Raw genomic sequence first — 20,600 nt, forward strand, 5'->3', positions numbered from 1 at the left:
TACCACTTATACTAACTTGATATTTTAGTAACACACACAAAATGCTGGTGGAATGCAGCAGGCCAGGCAGCATCTATAGGACGGTCGAAACGTCAACTGTACTTCTTCCTATAGATGCTGCCTGGCCTGCTGCGTTCCACCAGCATTTTGTGTGTGTTGCTTGAATTTCCAGCATCTGCAGATTTCCTCATGTTTGATATTTATGTAGTTTTTTTTTTTTGACTTAGTATCTATTATAGCCAGAGAGTGGGGAATCTGTGGAATTGGTTGCCCCAGGCAGCTGTGGAGGCCAAGTCATTTAAGCCAGAGGTTGATAGACTCTTGATTAGACAGGGCATGAAGGGAAACGGGGAGAAGGCAGGAGATTGGGGCTGAGAGGGGAAATTTGAATTAGCCATGAAGAAATGGCAGAGCAGACTCAATGGGCCAAATGGCCTAATTCTGCTCCGAAACCTTATGGTCTTATATAGCAGGTGCTGTATGTTATATGAGCGATGCGCTGTGTGTGACTATATGTGCTCTGATTTTTACCTTGGCCCCAGAGGAAAGTTGCTTCATTTAGCTGCACTCATGTGTATGGTTGAATGACAATTAAACTTGAACTTGATCTATGAACTATATTAAATATGAACTAAATCAGAGAGGTAACGTTTATTCTTGTGTTAGACTTAAGCAATTACTCACAAGTTACTTTACTTGTTACTAGGTGTGCAACAACAATAAAAACTGCCACTGCGACCATGACTGGGCTCCGCCATATTGTGACAAACCTGGTTTAGGAGGCAGCATAGACAGTGGACCCATGAGGCTTGAAGGTGAGGATTGACTGCATATGGCAATGATTATCAACTTAGCTCCTTTTTGTGCTAGCTTTTACACAAGATTTTGCATACATATGGAAACTATAATCAGTATGATAGAAATAAAAATCTGTTAAACCTAAGAGCATGCCAATGGTGTAAAAATTTTCATATTATTCTGTATGGGACAGTAAAATGCATGGTGCAACAAAAAATAAGCAGAGGCACCGTACATTTAATGAACTGAAGTAAAACTTTGTCACCAGAGTGCAACTGTGTAAGTTTAAAATATCCTCTAAGTATGATCTCTGGTACTTTCCTTTAGGCAGTACGATGAAGAGTGAGTTTTGGATTTGTGCTTGACAATATTAGATTGGCAAGTGCCCCATATATGTGGCTGTTAAATGTTTTATAATAACCCTCTAACATTAAGCAATCTTAAGGTTGTCATAGCTGAGGGTGGTACTGGGGAGAAGCTCCCACTACCTATTAAATGCTCCTAATGGCGTGTGTCTCAAATAGCTTCTGTCAACCAAGTCCAACTCCTGGTCTTCATGTGTGACTTAGCTACCAAGCCCAGCAGATCTGTTCCTACTGTTATTGGCAAAGGTGGGTCACTGGCACCTTAAAACCAGTCACCTGGGCAGATGGGACTCGTCAGCCGTGGTTGGCAGCTCATCTAGGAGAAGAAAAATTCTAATTTCAAACCTCTGCTGCCTTGCGGCTAAACCCGTTCATGGGGAAGTCTTCATGAAAAATCCAGGGGTGGAGTCCCTAAAGCAGTCCTACATTGAGTTCAACGCTGACTAAAAAACTTCTGCAATGTCGCCAGCGCCAAACTGTGTCGGTCACTGCCATTCCTTTGGATTCATCAGCTGCACGGAGAGAGGCAGACTGCTCCATGGGCGACAGTTTGCTCTCCATATGGTGCTGCCTTGGCTTGGGTACTGGCTTGCGAGTCCATTTCAGAAGCTAGGACACAACATCATGGTCGATCCCGACCAACAGTGCAGCACACAAGCAACGACAACTTGCATCTGAGTAAATACAAATCAAAAACAAGTATCAATACTGGAAATCTAAATTAAAAAAAAGAAATTGCTGGAAACCCTCCACAAGTCAGACTGCCTCTGTGAAAAGACAAATGGTTCATGTTTCATATCTGATACCCTTTTGTTCTTCTATTCTGATGTACTGGATTCAGTGGTCACGTTGTGACCTTCCCTACACTGGCAAAACCAAATGCAGACTGAGGAATGGCTTTATGATACACCTGCTTTTAATCCAGAGGAAAGCTCCTGAGCCTTCAGTTTCCTGCTATCTTAATACACCGTCCCAACCATTTTCAGACCTGTCTTTTTATGGCGTCCTGCAGTGTAGCAACAAGAACCAATGCAAACGTGTGGATCAACATTTTATCTTCCATCTGGGGAGTTTGTAGCCTCCTGGGCCCGATATTGAATTCTCTAACTTTAGTTAACATTCTTTCTTTCTGTCTCTGTCAGAACTGACCAATTCTGCCTGGCGCCATTCTGGCTAGTTTCTGTTCTGTTGTTCTGTCCTGCTGAGTAAATCCCACAGCTTTGCTTTTAACAACACATAATAGACTTAAAAAGGCTTAGCCTGATTTTTTTACTGCTATATTAAGTCATTTGGTCTCACCCTATATGCGATATTCCTTAATACATGATAAACCTCACCTCGCCTTCTCTTCTACTGAAAACTATTCGGTTTTCCAGTTCTGACAAAGGGGCTTGGACCTTAAATATCAACCGTTTCTCTTTCCACAAATGCGGCTTGACTGGATTTGCTGCTTTTATGTTTATTTTCCCTCACATTAAACAGAGCAGAATGTCCCAAAGTACTGAAAGAAAGAATAGAAAGTGTGGAATATTTCTAAGCTTGTGGATCTATTAATAGTTCAGAACACTTGATACTCGGCACCAAGAGGAGGTATCGGGGCACATGGCCAAAGGCTTCGCCACGGTGATACATTTGAGAAGCAACCTAGAGGAGGAAGGAGAATTGGAGAGAACGTTTAGTGACGAAACTTTAGATTTTAGGGATGTTGCTGATGGTGGAGTAATTAAACCCTGCATTGGGCTAGAGTACAGAATTAGAGGCATGGCATGATATTACAGATATAGGGAGGAACAGGCCCTAGGGAGAATCTGAACAATGTATGAGATTTTAAAATTAAGACTCAACTGGAAAAGGTGTGGGTCAGAGTGCACAATCTTGGAGTATGAATAAGAGAATAATATTTCATTCAAGAATGAAACGATTTCAAAAATGATACAGACAGCCAAACTTCAGAAAATTGTGAATCAGTTACCAGTGATTGATTACTGATTAAACGTTTGTACAATTATCAGTTATGTATTTTAAAGACTATGTTGCAGTCACTATTGAAATTAAATTGTATGTACCCTTTGTGTTTCAGGAAACAACAGCTTGTTTGTGGGCATTCTAGTCACCATTTTGAGTCTAATCACAGCTGGCGTGATCATGTGTTTCAAACGGAAGACACTGCTTCAGCTTCTTTACTCACATAAAATAACCACCGTAGAAAAATTAAGGTAAAGCCTTTATAAGGAAAAAATTAGGTAAAAATAATTTCATTTTTTGCTATGGAGACGCTTGGAAATGTCTTTGCTTTTTTAACTTAGGTCTTGAATTAGAAGAGAAAAGATCTAGTTGGTCCATTGCCCTAATTATAGATAATGGATGTAAACATTCCTGTTTCTCTAGTCCTTCCCTTTTTAAATCAATTTTTAAAATTCCATTAATATCATTTTAAATATGGAAGTATGTCTAAATCAGTATAATATTTATTTTAAAGGAAATATTCTTAGTCCTTAACATTCATCAAAGTAATACGTGAGAATGTCAGTGAATGGAAGATGTTCCAATTTGTTCCTGATGACGGTAGTGGGTACCAAATATTATACATGCAGTGCTGCAAGATGAAATTGACCCAGAACACTTCTGTTTCAGTCCCAAAGGACCTTGTGTTTATTTATTTAGTTAGAGATACACCGTGGTCACAGACACTTCCAGCCCACGCCGCTCAATTATACCCATGTGACCAATTAACATACTAACCTGTATATCTTTGGAACATGGGAGGAAACTGGAGCACTCAGAGGAAACCAACGCAGTCTTAGGGAGACATTGGTAGAGTCTTATGATATACTGTATCTTATAATGTTATGAAGGCAGGAGATTGGGGCTGAAGGGGAAATGGACCAGCCATGATGAAATGGCGGAGCAGACTCGATGGGCTAAACAGCCTAATTCTGCTCCTATATCCTGTGATCTAATTTAACCCGTGTAGCTGCTGTTTTAATAGCATTATGCTACTGCGCTGCTTAAGTTCAGCACATCATACATTTATCCTTTAAGTTATTGATGTTCCTTTAAGTCTAAACTCAGAACGCATCGATGTGCTCTTTGCTACTTGTGCCAAATCCCAAGCCCAGATCCCCTGTGCCACTATCAGTCTGCAAATCCTGCTATTCACCTGTGTCAGTGCACTGCTCACAATTACTTACACGCTACTGGCTCATCAGTGTTGCTGTCAACATAATTTGAAAGCGCCTATACCATAAGACATCGGCCATCGAGACTGTTTCTGATAACAGTAGGATAGAAGTTTTCGTTAAGCATTCCAGCTTTTGTATATTGGGCACTCCAATTCATCAAGATGTCAATTATAGAAGGAAAGCATTGATAGCTTATATTTCTGGTTACAAATCCAAGTTATCTTTTGTTAGGAATAAATTAAAGAATTCTTGGCACTAGGGTGATGTTGCAGTAGCAAATCTGCACGTTCCAGGACAATGAAGTTGATGAATTTATGCTTTCCATTTGCAGCAAATAACCACAAAATGCTTTAAAGATGAAGTTAAAGCTGTGGCTTTGTGTCTGTGTTAGTGTCCTATGAATGTCTTCAGCCTCTCCTTTCTGTGCCTCCTACTTTAAGAATAAGATATTATTGATACTGTACACATATAAGATAAAGAGATTTCCCTTTATGCACAATGTAGGTATTTTTTCCAATGCGTATTATATGGACGATGGAACTCATTTAGACTGGAATGATGAGAGGTGATGTGAGGCATCATACAGCAGTGTACTCTACTTCAAAAGAAAATACTGAATACTAAAACCAAAGCAGAAGAAAATAGATGCAAAGAAAATACTGCTGTATGTTGCAAAGAAGCAAACTGCTGGAGGACCTCAGTGAGTTGTGAGGCACCGGTGAGAGGTTGTGGGGAGTGGGGGTCGGAGCTGCATGGTAAGGAATTGAAGAAGCGGTCAGTTTTGGTTTGAGACCCTGGATCGAGAGCGGAGATGGCTGATAGTTGGCATAAAGAGAAGAGCGTAGGTGTGAGGCAGGGGCCAGCTGATGATAAGTTGGCTGAGGTGGGGTGAGGGATGGTGGGCAGATGAAGCCAGTTGATGGGAGGGGTAGAATTGGGAGGCAGAGGTAAGGGAATGATGAATGGAAGCATACAAGGAAACAAAAGATGGATGGAGCCAGGTGGTGGGTTAATGTGGAGACAGGGTGATAAGCTTGAACACAATGGATACCATTGTTGGGATCTGATGAGTAAGGAATGTGACAATAGGACCCAGTAAGGGAGTGATAAAGGACAAATTGAATCAGATAGGGAAGACATCTGGCGGGTGAAGTCTTTGAGTTGTAGGGGGATGGAACTAGGAGAGGGAGAGGGATGAAACTAGGTTATGGAGTCTGGTGGGGCATATGGAAAAGGGAACAAAACTGAGAGAATCAAAGGTGGGTCAGAGAGTAGAAGCACAAGAGGAACGGGTCAGTGAAATTGGAAAATTCAATGTTTGTATTTGTAGACCAAACATGGGCAAAGTTGGTACCTACTATACCTGGTAGAGTATGAAAAGTTGTTCTAGTTGATGTTGGGTTGATGATGATGGGTTCATAGTGAGGGGAGGTGAAATGGCTTGCAACAGGAAGCTTAAGGTGGCCATTTCACTCAGAGTGCCGGTACTCTGCAAACTGATCACCTCATCTGCCAGTTTGCAGTATACCACTCTGTATACTTCCTTTTTCTGACGCTCATGATTTTGATCTGATAGATCAGGATTTCATTTTATCTTCCTACTATAATTATAGCTGCATATATTTCCTCTTAGGTTTAGTCTTTACCTTAAATGCCACCCTAAATAATTTCAGCAACCCATCAAAAGGAGAACATTTTCAAATAAATAGTATGGGCTGGGATGGAATCCAGGTACTTGCATGATAAAACAATGCAAAGTAAGCGAAAGACTCACTTAATGGCCAGGCATTTTAAGAACAGGTTGAATACCCCTTATTCAAAATGCTTGGGGCTGGAAGTGCTTCAGATTTTGGATTTTTTTCAGATTTTGGAATATATAGAAGCAGTTTGAGATCGTCATCATTTATGACTGAAGTTATGTGCTACCTGTAAGCAGTCTTTGTCTTCCACATGTTCATCACACATGTGTACTTAACAGTAGAAATGATTACATACTTTAATGGAATGAAAATATAATGTGTGCAGGGTATCAGAAGCAGCACAGTAGCATCAGGAGAATACCTGAATCAGCTGTTGAACAACGACAAACAACAACAGGCTTTCTGTCTCCACCTACAATGATTAAAGGGTTACAGAAAAATGTTTTTGTAATTTAGTACTTTTTTTAGGTTTTATGCAAGGTATATAACAATCAGTATTGTAGGTTTGTTCTAGTGTGAGATCAGCGATAATCTTTGCAAACTCATCAATGAATTCCCCTCCTCCTTCATGATCAGAGTTTATCTTTAAAATTTTTTAAAATCTTTAAAAATCTAATGCCGTGCCTTTTCTTAAATTTCTGCAACCAGCCTGCTGCATATTCACAATTACCTTCAATCTTCAGTTCATTGTGATAGATTTTTGCTTGTCTCAAGGTCAGCATACTGTTAAGCTGCATATGTTCAACCAACGCTGATGAATCCAGTCTTTTAGTACATGATCAAGGTCTTCATTTTTCACCTTATGCAGTGTTTTTCTATTTTTCATTAACTTCTATTGATCACATATGTGAGATCACTTCTCAGAACAGTCAGTGGTGTGCAGAGGCCTGTACGAAGCCTGGGAACCTTCCCAACACTTTGTGGCATTTTCCATGGTGACAAAGCGTCAGCACTCAAAAAAAATTTTTGTACTTCAGATATTTTCAGATTTGGTATTTCAGCTAAGGGGTATTCAACCTGTGTTTTTTTCCCCCCAAATCAACAAACCATTCAATCTTGTCATTAAAATACAGTTGCATCCAGTGGAAGGAATGGAAAAGTATGGTACACTGTACCTCTGTTAACAATGCCAAAGTTAATTCCCATTTGTTTTAGGTCAGTGGACAATAAAAAAGCATAAAAAAAGGAAGACTCTAGTTATCCATCTGCCCTAAGTTAATTGGCCTCATTCAGACAGTTGTGTTAAATAGGTTTTGATTTAAGAAATAAGCAATGAGGATAAAAGTGCAAGAATAAAAATAAGTAATTTGGTCCCCAGTAACTGGAATAATGTGTACCATAAATACAAACTATTGGCTTGTTGTTGTCGCATGTATCAAAATACAGTGAAAAGCTTGTCTTGGATACTGTTCATACAGATCAAATCATTACACAGTGCATTGAGTTAGAAACAATAACTATGTAGAATAAAGTGTAAAAGCTCCTAAAAACTGCAGTGAAGGTAAACGATAAAGTGGATAATCATATCAAGCTAGATTGTGGGGTTGAGTCCATCTTATTCTACAAAATGTCCATTTAAGAGCCTGACAAGTGTGGGAGAGAAGCTATCGTTGAGCCCGGTGCTTTGTGCTTTCCAGGTTTTTGTATCTTCTGCCCGATGGGAGAGGGGAGAAGAGAGAACCATGGTTGGTCAGGGTCTTTGATTATGCAGGCTGCAAAAAATGTGAAGGCCATGTTTGCCCAGCTGTGATGTCTAGAAGCAAGGATTGTGTCTAAAAATTAGGGATCAGCCATTCAGGATTGAGATGGAAGAAATTGCTTCATCCAAAGCTTTATGTATAGTATATTGTTGTCAGATAAGAAATGAACTTGACTTGTTTGTGATGTAAACGCATCTCCCAACTGCGTATAGGAGAACAATAATTCTTTTGTGATTAATATGTTTCTATGTTACTTTTGGTGTCAGTGGAACACAACTCATTACATTTAAGATGAGCTTGAGAACAAGAACTACATTAAGTTGCATTTGGCAAAGACTTGATCAGAAGCAAATGTATTCATATTATTCCTAACTTTAATTAACTGTATAATTTTGTTGTTTTAACTGTATTAAATCTGTTCAAATCAACTGTATTAATAATTTTTCCTATTGTATTTTGTGGATCCTACTAGATCTTCTACGCCAAGCCAATCTAGCACTGCCTACACGACTCCTATCAAAAGACAATCCAAGATATACAAGGTATATTACCAGAGAAAATACTGTATGTTTTCAATAGGAGATAGAGTTCATTGTTTCTTGACTCAATAGAGACTCTCATAATAATTTACTCTGCTAAATCCAAATAAAATTTTGGATACCAAGTTAAATGATTGCCAATTAACACATACTGAGTGATTTTATTATAGTTAACTTTGGTTGCCTGTTTGTTTCAGCATGCAGACAATCTTCAGCCTGCTAGTTCATTCCCATCCCCTGCTATGCTGGATCAGGCTGCACGGCGACCACCCGGCTATCAGCCTGTTCATATTAGCAATCCACTGCCACATTCAGTCAAAGGAGCAAACTTGCACTTTTCCCTGACACCGCAGCGGGTCCTTCCACCCCTCAACCATGGCATGGAGTCAGGTTCTGGAGTACCCAGCAGGCCACTGCCGGCCAACCCTTCCTTCAGACATCCCCAGGTAAGCCTGTGGCCTGTACGGTGCTAACATGCTGTTAAGTTTTAAAGACGTCTTTTACTTGAAAATAACTCACATATTTCTGCAACATATTCTATTTTTGGTCAGAAATTTCTGGAATACTTTTTATATAAATAGTGAAAATAAAGCAGGCAGTTAAGTTGAAATTGTTTCATAAATTTTGCACGCATTAATCTGCTAACATACAGAAGGCCTTAGGAGGCATGCTAAAGTAACTTTGTTGTTTTAATTATTTACTAATTAATTTTTTAGGCTTCAAATTCAGCAAAGTCATTATTTGAATATTGCCCTGTGACTGTGTGAGCTCCCCCCACCGCCCCAAGTCATTACCCCCTTGTCATGCTTGTCAAAGTCACGCTGAGCGGTTGCTTAATTGGTTATGGTAAATTATCTCTCGTGGAAGTGGGAGGTAGGAGAATCAAGGTTGTTGATAGGAATGCAGGAGGGAGTAGGGTGCTGTGTAATATAAGCCTCCCCAGATTATGTACGCCTGATTTACTGAACGTAGTGTGTACATATAAATGAGCACTTGAGAGACTGGTGGTATGGAACTGCTGGACGTTGAGGGGCTGCTAGCAGCCAGATTTCTGACTTGCGAACCATATGGGTTGCCAACAGTTTACCAGGATAGAGCCTGCCGGGGAGGATCTGTCGGGGAGGAAATTGGTTTGATGGGAATGAACTGGAGAGCACTTGATGGGCTGAATGTTATGAGAAATATGAAAAACATTCAATATGATAATATTCATATTGTTTTTCAAAAGATTCTTTTTTAGAATGGAAGATTCCATCAGAAGTATGCATAAAAATAAGTTTTCCAATGAAATGGATTCACTGAACTAATATTTCTCCAGAGATAAAATAGTGCCTCTTGATTCTGGATTTCTTGCTAAACATGCGCCAGAATTATTAAACAGCGAAGTTTCATAAATATTTAACATAGCGCTCCCAACCACGATTCCAAACACATGATCACCCGTTTCTGTTTTGGCTTGGAGAGGTCATGGAAATCCAATGCGAGCATATCCTTATTGCTTTAAAATTATACATCAAATCTTTTCCTACAAGTTGTTTCTTTTTGTTATCTTTTAAGCTATGGTAAGATTTGAGAGGGCTAGAAATAAAAGCCTGAAGACAGCAGAGAAAATATGAAACATCATTTTGCTGTGAATGTGTTGAGTGATGTTGAAATATTTATCATTCAGGCAAAGAAAGGGACAAGATGGCAGGCCAAGGAGGCTGCTGGAACTCCTACTGTGAGCTGCTTTGCTTCTTTAATCTAGAGGACATCTGAAATATATTTTAATGAGATTTAAATGAGGCTCCTTTGACTTAATGGTTACTTTTGGTTAACTAATTAAGGAATGGTTTTGCAAATTTAGTTTTTATAAAGCTTAAGAGCAAGCTACTGAAATAAAAGGAAGCATATTTCAGGCATGGGCATTTTGCACTGTGAATCCTTTAATATTTTTCTCCTTCTTCTTGGGCCCCTAGCTCCCAGTGGGCAAAGGCATTGATGACCTCCTGTCTCCATCGTCCAAAGTCAATGGTATGGTTGGAGTTCATCAATGGTTCTGGAATCTATAGTATCCACAGTCCAGGGGATTGGCCTACACAGCTTCCCCAGAGCCCTTTTGGTTGGCCTTATCTGTTTCCACCTCTCACAACTGGGTTGGACTTTGAGAGGCTTAGCATCTTTAGATGTTAAAGTGAACAGAAGAACTTAGGGGGCAAAAAGATGACATGAATGGCTTTGACAACCAGGATTAGGAGAATCCCAACAACTTTCTTTTAAGAATATTTGAAGCAAGAGAGTAACTGGGGAAGGAATTGATCCCTTCGGGCACCTATCAGGAATTCTGTGGGTGGAGCCAGAGATATGAGTGGGATCCTAAATGAATACTTCACTAGGAGACGATGGAGAGGTAGAGGAGGGCTACAGTTACAGTCTAAAACATATGTATGCCACAAAATGTCTGTAATATTGGCACACCTAAAGGCAGATAAATCCCCATGGCAGGATCTATCCCAGGATGCTATGGGAAGCAAGAGAGGATGTTACTAGGCACTCATGGAGATCTTGGCAGCTTTGTTAGCTATGGGTGAGATACCAGAAGACTGCAGGACAGCTAATGTCCTCTTATTAATAAAGGGCAATAGAGATAAATCGTAAAATTATAGGTCGATGAACCTTCCATCAATAGTAGGGAAATTACTGGAAAAACCTGAAGGGACAGGATTTAAGTTCACTTGGAATGGCAGGGACTGATCTGGAGGTGTCAACTTGGCTTTGGCAGGGGAAATCCTATCTCACAAAACCAATTGAGTGCTTTGTGGAGGTAGCTAAGAAAGGCAGAGCAGTAGATGCGTTGGAACTTAGGAACAGAGCAAGAGGCTTTGACAAAGTCGTGTTAGGTCCGCAGGTGGGATCCAAGATAAAACAGGCAAGAGATCAGTAAATCAGGCAGCATCTATGGAAAGGAGTAAATAGTCAATACTTCGAGCCAAGCCCCTTCAACAGGAAGGGTTTGAGCCTAAATCTTTTACTCAGCCTGAAATGTCAATCCAAGATGCGTTGGCAAACTGGGTGCTAAAAATTGGCTTTATGACAGTAAACAGAGAGTAGTGGTGGATGGGTGTTTCTCTGACTGGAAATCTGTAACTAGTGGTGCACCGCAGGGACTGATGCTGGAATTGTTGTTGTTTGTCATGTATAAATAACTTGGAAGTGAACATCAGAGGTCTTATTGGTAAATTTGCTGATGACATCAACATTGGTGGAGCAGTGAGCAGCAAAGAAGGTTGCAAAAGGTTCCAGCAGGACATAGATCATTTGGAAAGCTGGGCAGGGCCGTGGCAGAACTTAATCCTGTAAAGTGTGAGGTAATGTAATTTGGGACATCAAATACTCAGAACATAAATGGCAACATCCTCAGGGACCTGTTGATGTACAGAGCGACACTAGGTACGATTGTTTAGCTCCCTGTAAATGGTGACAGAAGTGGATAGGGTACTGAAAATGGAATTAAGCTTTCGACTTAAGCATTGAGAATAAGAATTGGTATGTCACACAGCAGCTGTGCAAATCAATAGTCAATCTGCAGTTGGAGTATTGTGTAACGTTAGCACAACGCATTACAATACCAGTGACCCGGGTTCAATTCCTGCCAGTGCCTATAAGGAGTTTGTACATTCTCCTCATGGTTACATAGGTTTCCTCCGGGTGCTCTGGTTTCCTCATACAGTCCAGAGTTCAAGGTTGGTGAGTTAATTGGTCATTGTGAATTGTACCCTTGATTAGGCTGAGATTAAATCTGGGGATTGCTGTCTGCATGGCTCGAAGGCCCGGAAGGGTCTAATCTGTGCTATATCTCAATAAATAAGTTAGTTCTGGTCAGCACACTAAGGAAGGATATGCTGACATTGGGAAGAGTAGGATGGCAGAAGAGATTCACCAGGATGATGCCTGTAATATAGGCCTTTCTTCAAGAGATTGGATAGGGTGTGTTTATTCTCTCTGGAACATTGGAGGCTGATAAATGACCTTACAGAAGTGTAACATTATGATGGGCATAGACAGATAAGAGTCTTTTTCTCCTGGGGAGTCTAAAACTAGCAAGCGTAGATTTAAGGTGTGAGGGAAGAAGGAGCAGATCTGAGGGATAATTTTTTCTCTCAGGAGGCAGTAGAACAAACTCTCGGAGGAAGTAGTAAAGGCAGATACAATTGCAATATTTAGAGGGCAGATACTTAGATTAGAAAGTAGGAAAGAAGGATACAGGCCTAATGCATGCAAATTTGATTAGCGTAGGTAGGCAACGTGGTCATCACAAATGAACTGGGCCAAAGGACCGTACAACTCTGTATCCCTCCAGCTGTGTTGAAATTCTGCTTCCATGTCTCACACAACTGAATACAAGCTAAAAACTAAATTGTCAGGATTCGGTAATCCAGCTGGAACTGGCAGGCACTCACACGCTAAAAGCCACCACAAATTACAACATAAAAGCAAATTTATGAGAAAGAGAGACTTTATGGAAGACAGTAATGCTGATAAAGATACTTTATTGACTCTGTTATCTTTTGCAGCTTTTACATAAAATATAATTTGAAGCATCAGGAGGTGACAGAGCAACATAAATTAAAATGTTCTACCCCACTGGCTTTTAAATGCAAATATCATAAGATATATTGACATGTCATTTTACAATCAAAATATCAGCGTTCCCATTCTAGTTGTGAGGATGGCACTTAAAGTAGCGTCATAAAATATTTGAACATCCCTGGATTTAGTTTACACAAAGAGGAAGTGTGCAAATGCTGTTGTAACCCTCAGGTTCTGTGGGCTGTGTAGGTCTAGGGAAGACAATCTCTGGCCCCGCCAAACATATGAAGTTGAGATGCAAAACTTCCTATTTGTGTGGACGCTGCGTGATGTGTTCCCATCTTACAAATCAGTACCATGAAATAACAGATGGTACTCCATATGCAATTAAACAATTTAGCTTTATAATTCTTAATTTGACTGAAGGACTAGTAAAGAAAACCTAAGAGGAAAGGTCTAATGTGCACAGGCTGGAGCTCACGGTTTCCCTTTTGCCGATCCTCCATCGATTTCCCCGGGCTTCATCGAATCCTGGCCCCACTCCAACTCTTCTCCTTTCTGGTGTCTACAACCTCTTCATCTCTCTCTGTCTCCCGCCGAACAAAAGACCCAGACCACCCTGGTGTCAGACACACGGCACGAAAGCACACTCCCCTCATTGGACGGCTCACATTCCAAAGCAGCCGTTATCTCCAACCATAACCCAAACACTGCTTCTACAGAAAGACCATTACATTAGCAGAGAAACCTTTCCCAGGGTGTTACACTGGAGCTAGAATCAAAGCTGAAAACAGAAAGTGCTAGGGATACTTAGCAGGTCAGACAGCATCCATGGAAAGAGGAGCAAAATGAATGCTTTATTTCAGATGCCCTTTCACGGCAGGGTTATTGCTGTCTCTCTGCAAACGTTGTCTCATCACCTGTTGATTGTTTCCAGCTTCTTTCATTACAAATACTGAACATTTAAAACCAAAGTGCTGGATCTTGGAGATACACTTACATAACAGCACACAAAAAGTGAGAACATTTTCAGGGCGGCATGGGAGTGTAGTGCTAACACAACACTTTACAGTATGGGTGACCAGGGTTCAATTCCTACCGCTGCCTGTGAGGGGTTTGTGCATTCTCCCTGTGACCGTGTGGGTTTCCTCTGGGTGCTCTGGTTTCCTCCCACAGTCCAAAGACATACCAGCTGGTAGGTTAAGAGGTCATTGTAGATTATCCCGTGATTAGGCTAGGGTTAAATTGGGGGTTGCTAGGCAGTGTGGCTCGAAGGGCCAGAAAGGCCTACTCCATATTGTATCTTATTAAATAAAATTAATGTAAAAATTACCATTTTATGAACTGCTGGTTAAACAGTAAATCTGAATTGCTGTTTCATAATTTTTATTGATATTAGAGTTACTGTCATTAGGGAAGGAGAAGGCCTGTGGACTTATGTATGTGATTACCATTTTTTTAATTTGCCTGATTGTATATGTTAAATATTTACTGTTAAACCAAGGTTATAAAAGGTTAATACTTGCTATTATGAATGAAGCTATTATTGTTATTAAATATGATGACACATTGGAAGTGAATAGTAAATAGAACATTTTTATGTATTCTAAGTAAAGTACACTCCCAATTACACTTGTTAGTCAGCAGAAAACCTATCATTATCTTTCATTTGTATTAGTGAAAGTCCAACAATGCACTGTATCTGGAATTATCACCATTTGCCAAACAAATGACAGTACAAAATTTTTTTAAGTAGTTAGCCCTCTTTAATAGCGTAATTGTAAAACTGAGATAGCATATTTAAGATGATATTAAGCCTGAGTTGCTCTACACAAACAGTGCCACAGGCCATAATCATCCCTCAGTTCAGTACCTTGATACCCTGAGCTTCTCTTCATCATTAAAGATGTCCACATTCATCTCGGTAACATGTCCCATCTCCAGTCCTAGCCCCATACATCTGCAGCTGACAAACATGCATCAATTATTCTATCCTCTAGTTAATCTTCTCACCATCCATTCTCTGTAAACTTGAACTTAATGAAAAATCTGCTGCCCATATTCAAATTTGCACTAAATCACATTTATCCTTCACCTTCTGCTTGCTGACATAAATTGATGCCCTGTTTAAATCTGTTACGTTATCTTCACATTGTCCACAGTCCTGCCATGCCCCACCTCTAAAACCTCTTACAGTCCATCTATCCAGTTCCTCCATTTCTTTGACATCTGGAATTCTGGTATTTTGGGGAGCATTATGGAGATTTTTTTGCTGTTCTAACTGATTTACCAGATTGTTTCAAATCAGTACAAACCACATTTTGTTTCTCATGCTAAACACAGGGGCCGCCTAAACGTAATCCGCCACAGAAACCTCTGCCAGCAAACCCTGTTAACCGGCCAGTTCAACTGCATGCCTCCATTCAGAACCCTGAGATCCAGATCAGACCAGTTAGGTAAGTTATTTATGGAAGCATTAATTTTTACTTGACGATGAGCAAAGAAAAACATCAAAGGGAATAAAGCAACAAACACGAAATGCTGGAGGAGCTCAGCAAGCCAGGCTGCAGCTGAGCTGACCTTTGTCAATCAGCCAGGGGCGGACATCCTGGAGGAAGGCAGGACATGGGAACCTGCTCTAGGGAAGACTGAGCATTGAGTGTTGTGCAGTAAACTCACACAGTGGAAGATGCAAATTGACACCCGAACCTTTCACTTTTTGCTTCATTAATGTTTAAGTCTGGTCTTCATGAATAACCTGATAGGTGAAGAAGGTAAAGAGTGCAGAGTGAGACAGAAAATTCAGGTGTTTCTTCTGAAGTTCAGTCACTATCTTTCTTATGCTGGTATACTTCCTTTCCCTGATATATTGACCTCTGTAAGTACCCCATTCGCAACTAACTATGGAGAAGACAAAGCTTTCCAATGTGTTGAATTCCATTTCCCACTTTTGTGAGCAGAGTAGGTAGAGGGGAATCTTTAGGTGTGGTGTTTCGGAATTCCAGACAAGGTGCCATACAAATTGAAAGGAGACTTCAATTAAGTGGATTCCGTGTTCTTTTATATAAATCACAAAAAGACAGCTGACCAGACAGCTGAACTTAGTGATTAACAAAGGAAATGTTATATTGGCTGTTTTTAGGCACAGAGGGCTGGAGGTTAGAAATAGGGACGTTTTGTTACAATTACGGAGGCCAGATCAATAGACAGATTTTAAATGGAGTTAGATATATTTTTGAGATATCCGGGAATTGAAGGCTATGGACGTCTAGCACAGAGGAGAAATAGGTCAGCCACGGTCACATTGAATGATGGAGCAGGCTAGATGGCAAAGTGATCTACTCCCGTCCTATTTTCTTGTGTGTAACTCATCTTGAAAGGATAGATGGATTCATCTGTTGAGCCCCAATATATTTGCATCCTCATCCATGTGTATGAGATTTCAATATGATGTATTATCTCAACAAGGTAAGCTCTGGGATCTATTCCTTTCGTCTTTTTGGACAAATCTTCAAGGACGATCTTCTTGGTTACAGTAGCTATGAAATTAGAAACGAGAAAATCTGCAGATGTTGGAAATCCAAGCAACCCACACAAAATGCTGGAGGAACTCAGCCGGCAAGGCAGCATCTATGGAAAAGAGTACAGTCAATGTTTCGGGCCGAGACCCAGCATTTTGTGTATGTAGCTATGAAATTAGATTGGGTTTACTCACATTATATTTTATATAAATTGCTTAATTTTTACCAAAATGTTTCTTCCTTTGAAGATACAAATATTGAAAATAGTACCACCTACATTTACATTTCTCAAGCATTACAAAAGAAATGATTCATCATACGTGACATTTTGATTGCCCTCAACCTTGGAAGGACTCAAGTTTAGATGCAGTCAGTTATACCTGAAGACATTTGGTCACCTAAACCAAAACAAAGACAGTAGAGGCAAGAGGACTGCAACCTTGTCATGGTTTGGAGACTTGCCTCGATGGCCCAGAGAGCTATGTTGGCTGGAGTCAGGGCTTTATGCTTTGACTCTTGGTAGGGTCATCCATGCCCAGTAGGTCAAAGGGTAGAGGCCACTCTAAGAGTTGTCCACTGGTCCTCCTGATTCAGGGGTTCAGTTCAGGGCTAACAACCCTGGCTGGCAACACAAAATGAATGCAGAAACAGCAATGAAGTACCCTTGTACATCTGAGTGTGACGGTATTCCTGTTCCCACCAGAACTTGAATGACTGACAGTAGTGAAAACTGAGCTACTGACACGATGAAGGAAGCTCTGAACACGGCCAGAGATGGAGAACCTTCATCGCTGCCCTAAACACCAGCAGCGTAGCAGGCAGTAGAGAGAGAGAGGCAGGACTGATGACAGAACAATGACAGTTAGCCATACGTGCCAGCATTTAATAGAGGAGTAGATGGATTCTGGAGATAAGCAAAGCAGTGATATGAAGAAGAGTTTGATTTGGGACATCAGACCACCGAGGATCTGTATTTTCTTGGCATTGCAGGACTTGTTGAACACCTTTGTTTACTCATTGTCTTCTTTTGTTCCTCTTTCAGACCAGCTCCCAAGAAGCCTCAACAACACAATGTGAATCGGCGTTGTTGATATTGAATGAGAGGAGTTTATCTGCCAGCAACTGACCAAACATGTTTGCACTATATGAGAATTCTAAACGGAGTTAATCCTCTTTTTAACCAGCATTGCGAGTAGGAATGTTCCTGCCATATATCCATATTTGTGCCCATATTTCTTGACTGGCATGGGCAAAGTCTCATAAAATATAGGTGGTGGCCAAACTGTTCTTCTCAGCCTAATTAGTGGAAGAGGAAATAACTGCTAACGTGTCTAATTGAGAAATGCCTAGAACATAGACCATCAATATGTTCTTTATACCATGAAAGTGGTCCTGCCTCCAACTACCAATAATATTTCATGGTACCACAATGCATCTTAGCAATGTGCTGTAATAGCTTCATTGTATCCCATCTCCGGTTGTTATATTGTAACCCATACTAAAAATGCATTTTATTCAATTTTTAATGACATCAGAGCAAATCATTTAGACAGTCAAAGCACTGAAACTTGACAGTGCCTTCACTGTGTAAACAAGTCATCATATGGATATAATGCCTCTGTGCTACATGATCAGAGCCATTCATCATGTTAGAATTGTATGACAGCAGACATAATATCTGTTAAATCTCTGAGTGACTTATGAACCCACATGATTAGGCATTTTATTTGCTGCATGGGCTAATAGTGACTGAACCAACTGTTTGAAATGCAACCTTATACTGTAAATAAGAGATAAACTCACACCACCAAAGGTTGTGATCAAATCAGCTGGTGCTCCACATATTTTGTGTACAGATAAAGGGACTCTGAGCTCCTATTTTTGGTGCTGTGGCTCCTTACGGTGCTTTGTACTTGCTCAGGTACGTGTAAATTATTAATTTATGTTGAATATTTATTACAATGCAGTGCACTGTGGTCGACACTTTTGCAATAACTGAAATTTCTTAACGGAAAAACTCTGAGTGTCATAATTGTGATAATTTTCAGTGAAAACATTCTGCCTAATTGCAGCTTAGCAGAATAAATGCATTTGCTCTACAGTTACTAGGGCACCAATAAACACAATGTGCTATTACTCTTAAACAGCAGGAATTAAAACAAAAATCAGATTGAAATGAGGAATTCAGCACAAATTGGACTGATTCACAGAATTTATATAAATCCAATTACTGCATTGTTTCCTTCTTCAGGTAAACCATTGTGTAAAATGATTTTTAAGAAATCCAAACTTGTTATTAGTGCCTGATGTAGTTTATTGATTAAACTATACACACATTTTTGTAGCATTTACATATACTAGAAGGTCAGCTAGCCACTCCAATCTCGTATTTTTTAAATGAAATGTATGTAACATTCCATTTAAGCTTGTTCAAGTTAGTTGTATGTTTTAGGTTTTACAGGGAAACATTTCTGCAATTTGTTTTCCTTTGCCATTGATTCAAGGTTATGCTTGTGAACTGTCCATTATTCACTAAATTCTGTGTTCAGACAACTCCCTTTGTGTCGTTAGTTATTGTGTACATTATCATGCCTTAATATCTCAATATAACATCGGTAAGTTCAACTAACTAAAGAATAGAAACAACACACACAAAATGCCGGAGGAGCAGCAGGTCAGGCAGCATCTATGGAAATGAATAAACAGTCGACATTTCAGGCCGAGACCCTTCTTCAGGACTGAGAAGGTAGTTGCCCGAGTAGAAAGGTGTGGGGAGTGGAAGTAGGCTAGCTGGAAGGTGATCGGTGAAGCCAGATGGGTGGGGAAGTTTAAAGACTGATGAAGAAGGAATCTGGTAGGTGAGGAGAGTGGACCATAGAAGAGAAGGAAAGGGGAGAACCAGGGGAATTCATAGGCAGGTGAGAAGGAGTGAAAGGTCAGAATAGGGAATAGGAGAAGCGGAGAGGGAATTTATTCACTGGAAGGGGAAATTAACATTCATGCCATCAGGTTGGGGTGTATCCAGATGGAATATAAGGTGTTGCTCCTCCACCTTGAGGGTGGCCTCATCTCAGTAAAAGAAGAAACCATGGTGGATTGACATATTGGAAAAGGAAACAGAATTAAAATGTTTGGCCACCTGGAAGTCCCAGTACCCAAACAGAATTATTTGTAATCAATTATAACTTACAGTATGTAAAAATAATCAGAAATAATAAGCAGACATTCCATAAATCTCTCCTTCAATATGAAATAGTTATATTCAAGAAATATTACTTAATACTTTTTCATCTTATCATATTCTGGTAAAGGGGTGTTAGAGATTTTAAAAAAAGAACTAACTATTTTGAAATTTATAAACTGCATCCCACCAAAAAAAAAGCTGATCTTGAGAATTGTTCCTCAGGAATTAATATTCTCTCATTTTATCTTAACTTCAAGTTATCCAGAAAAATTAACAGTTAGATCTTTTGATCTTAATGATACCCTACTTAAATATGATCATAGTAAAACAAGTAATTCTGCTTCTATACTGATTAAAATCTTCACCTAGTTTAATTAGAACACCAGAAGTCTAGGCAAAACTCTTGGTCACAAAATTTGGCTGCTTTCCCCAGCTTTATGCAGGTGGGTGAACTTGAGCAATGAGCAAGATCCAAGATAATCCACCTATTGGAATACACAGCATAATAACGGGCAATTCCAAGCCAAGTGGATCAATCAAAGTACAGAAGAGCTGAGTTTTTATTTCCGACAAGAGAAAATCTGCAGATGCTGTAATCCGAAAAATGCACACAAAATGCTGGAGGAACTCAGCAGGCCAGGCAGCATCTATGGAAAAGAGTATAGTCGACATTTCGGGATGAAGCCCTTGGTCAGGACTGGAAAAAAAATGAGGAGTTGAAGTTAGAAAGTGGGGGGGGGGGGGGGGGGTGGTAGGAAGAACCACAAGGTGATAAGAGAAACCAGGAGAGGGTGGGGGTAATGTAAGGAGATGGGAAGTTGGTGAAAGAGATACTGGGCTGGAGAACGGGGAATATGATAGGAGAAGATAGAAGGCCATAGAAGAAAGAAAAGGAAGAGGAGCACCACAGGCAGGTGAGGAGATAAGGTGAGAGAGGGAAATGAGAGTGAGGAATAGTGAAAGAAAGGGGAAGGGAGCACTACCAGAAATTCGAGAAATTGATGTTCATACCATCCGGTTGGAGGCTACCCAGATGGAATAT

General features: G+C 40.1%; 1 protein-coding gene across 5 annotated transcripts in view; it reads left to right on the plus strand.

Moving 5' to 3' along the window:
• Nucleotides 1-18,927, plus strand: part of LOC140715423 (disintegrin and metalloproteinase domain-containing protein 12-like) — a 373,939-nt gene extending 355,012 nt beyond the window's left edge. For 4 of the 5 annotated variants that reach the window (XM_073027589.1, XM_073027591.1, XM_073027593.1 and 1 more), the window contains 7 exons: nucleotides 707-815; nucleotides 3,244-3,379; nucleotides 8,218-8,287; nucleotides 8,482-8,730; nucleotides 9,954-10,004; nucleotides 15,197-15,309; nucleotides 17,417-18,927. In XM_073027589.1, the coding sequence (XP_072883690.1) occupies nucleotides 707-815; nucleotides 3,244-3,379; nucleotides 8,218-8,287; nucleotides 8,482-8,730; nucleotides 9,954-10,004; nucleotides 15,197-15,309; nucleotides 17,417-17,465 (777 nt within the window). In that variant the 3' untranslated portion in view covers nucleotides 17,466-18,927. The remainder of the gene's footprint in view (nucleotides 1-706; nucleotides 816-3,243; nucleotides 3,380-8,217; nucleotides 8,288-8,481; nucleotides 8,731-9,953; nucleotides 10,005-15,196; nucleotides 15,310-17,416) is intronic. The other variant, XM_073027590.1, reaches the window with a different exon arrangement.
• The last annotated feature ends 1,673 nt before the right edge of the window (nucleotides 18,928-20,600 follow it).

The sequence above is a fragment of the Hemitrygon akajei genome, chromosome 23, assembly GCF_048418815.1.
Source record: "Hemitrygon akajei chromosome 23, sHemAka1.3, whole genome shotgun sequence".
In the NCBI taxonomy this organism is placed as follows: domain Eukaryota; kingdom Metazoa; phylum Chordata; class Chondrichthyes; order Myliobatiformes; family Dasyatidae; genus Hemitrygon; species Hemitrygon akajei.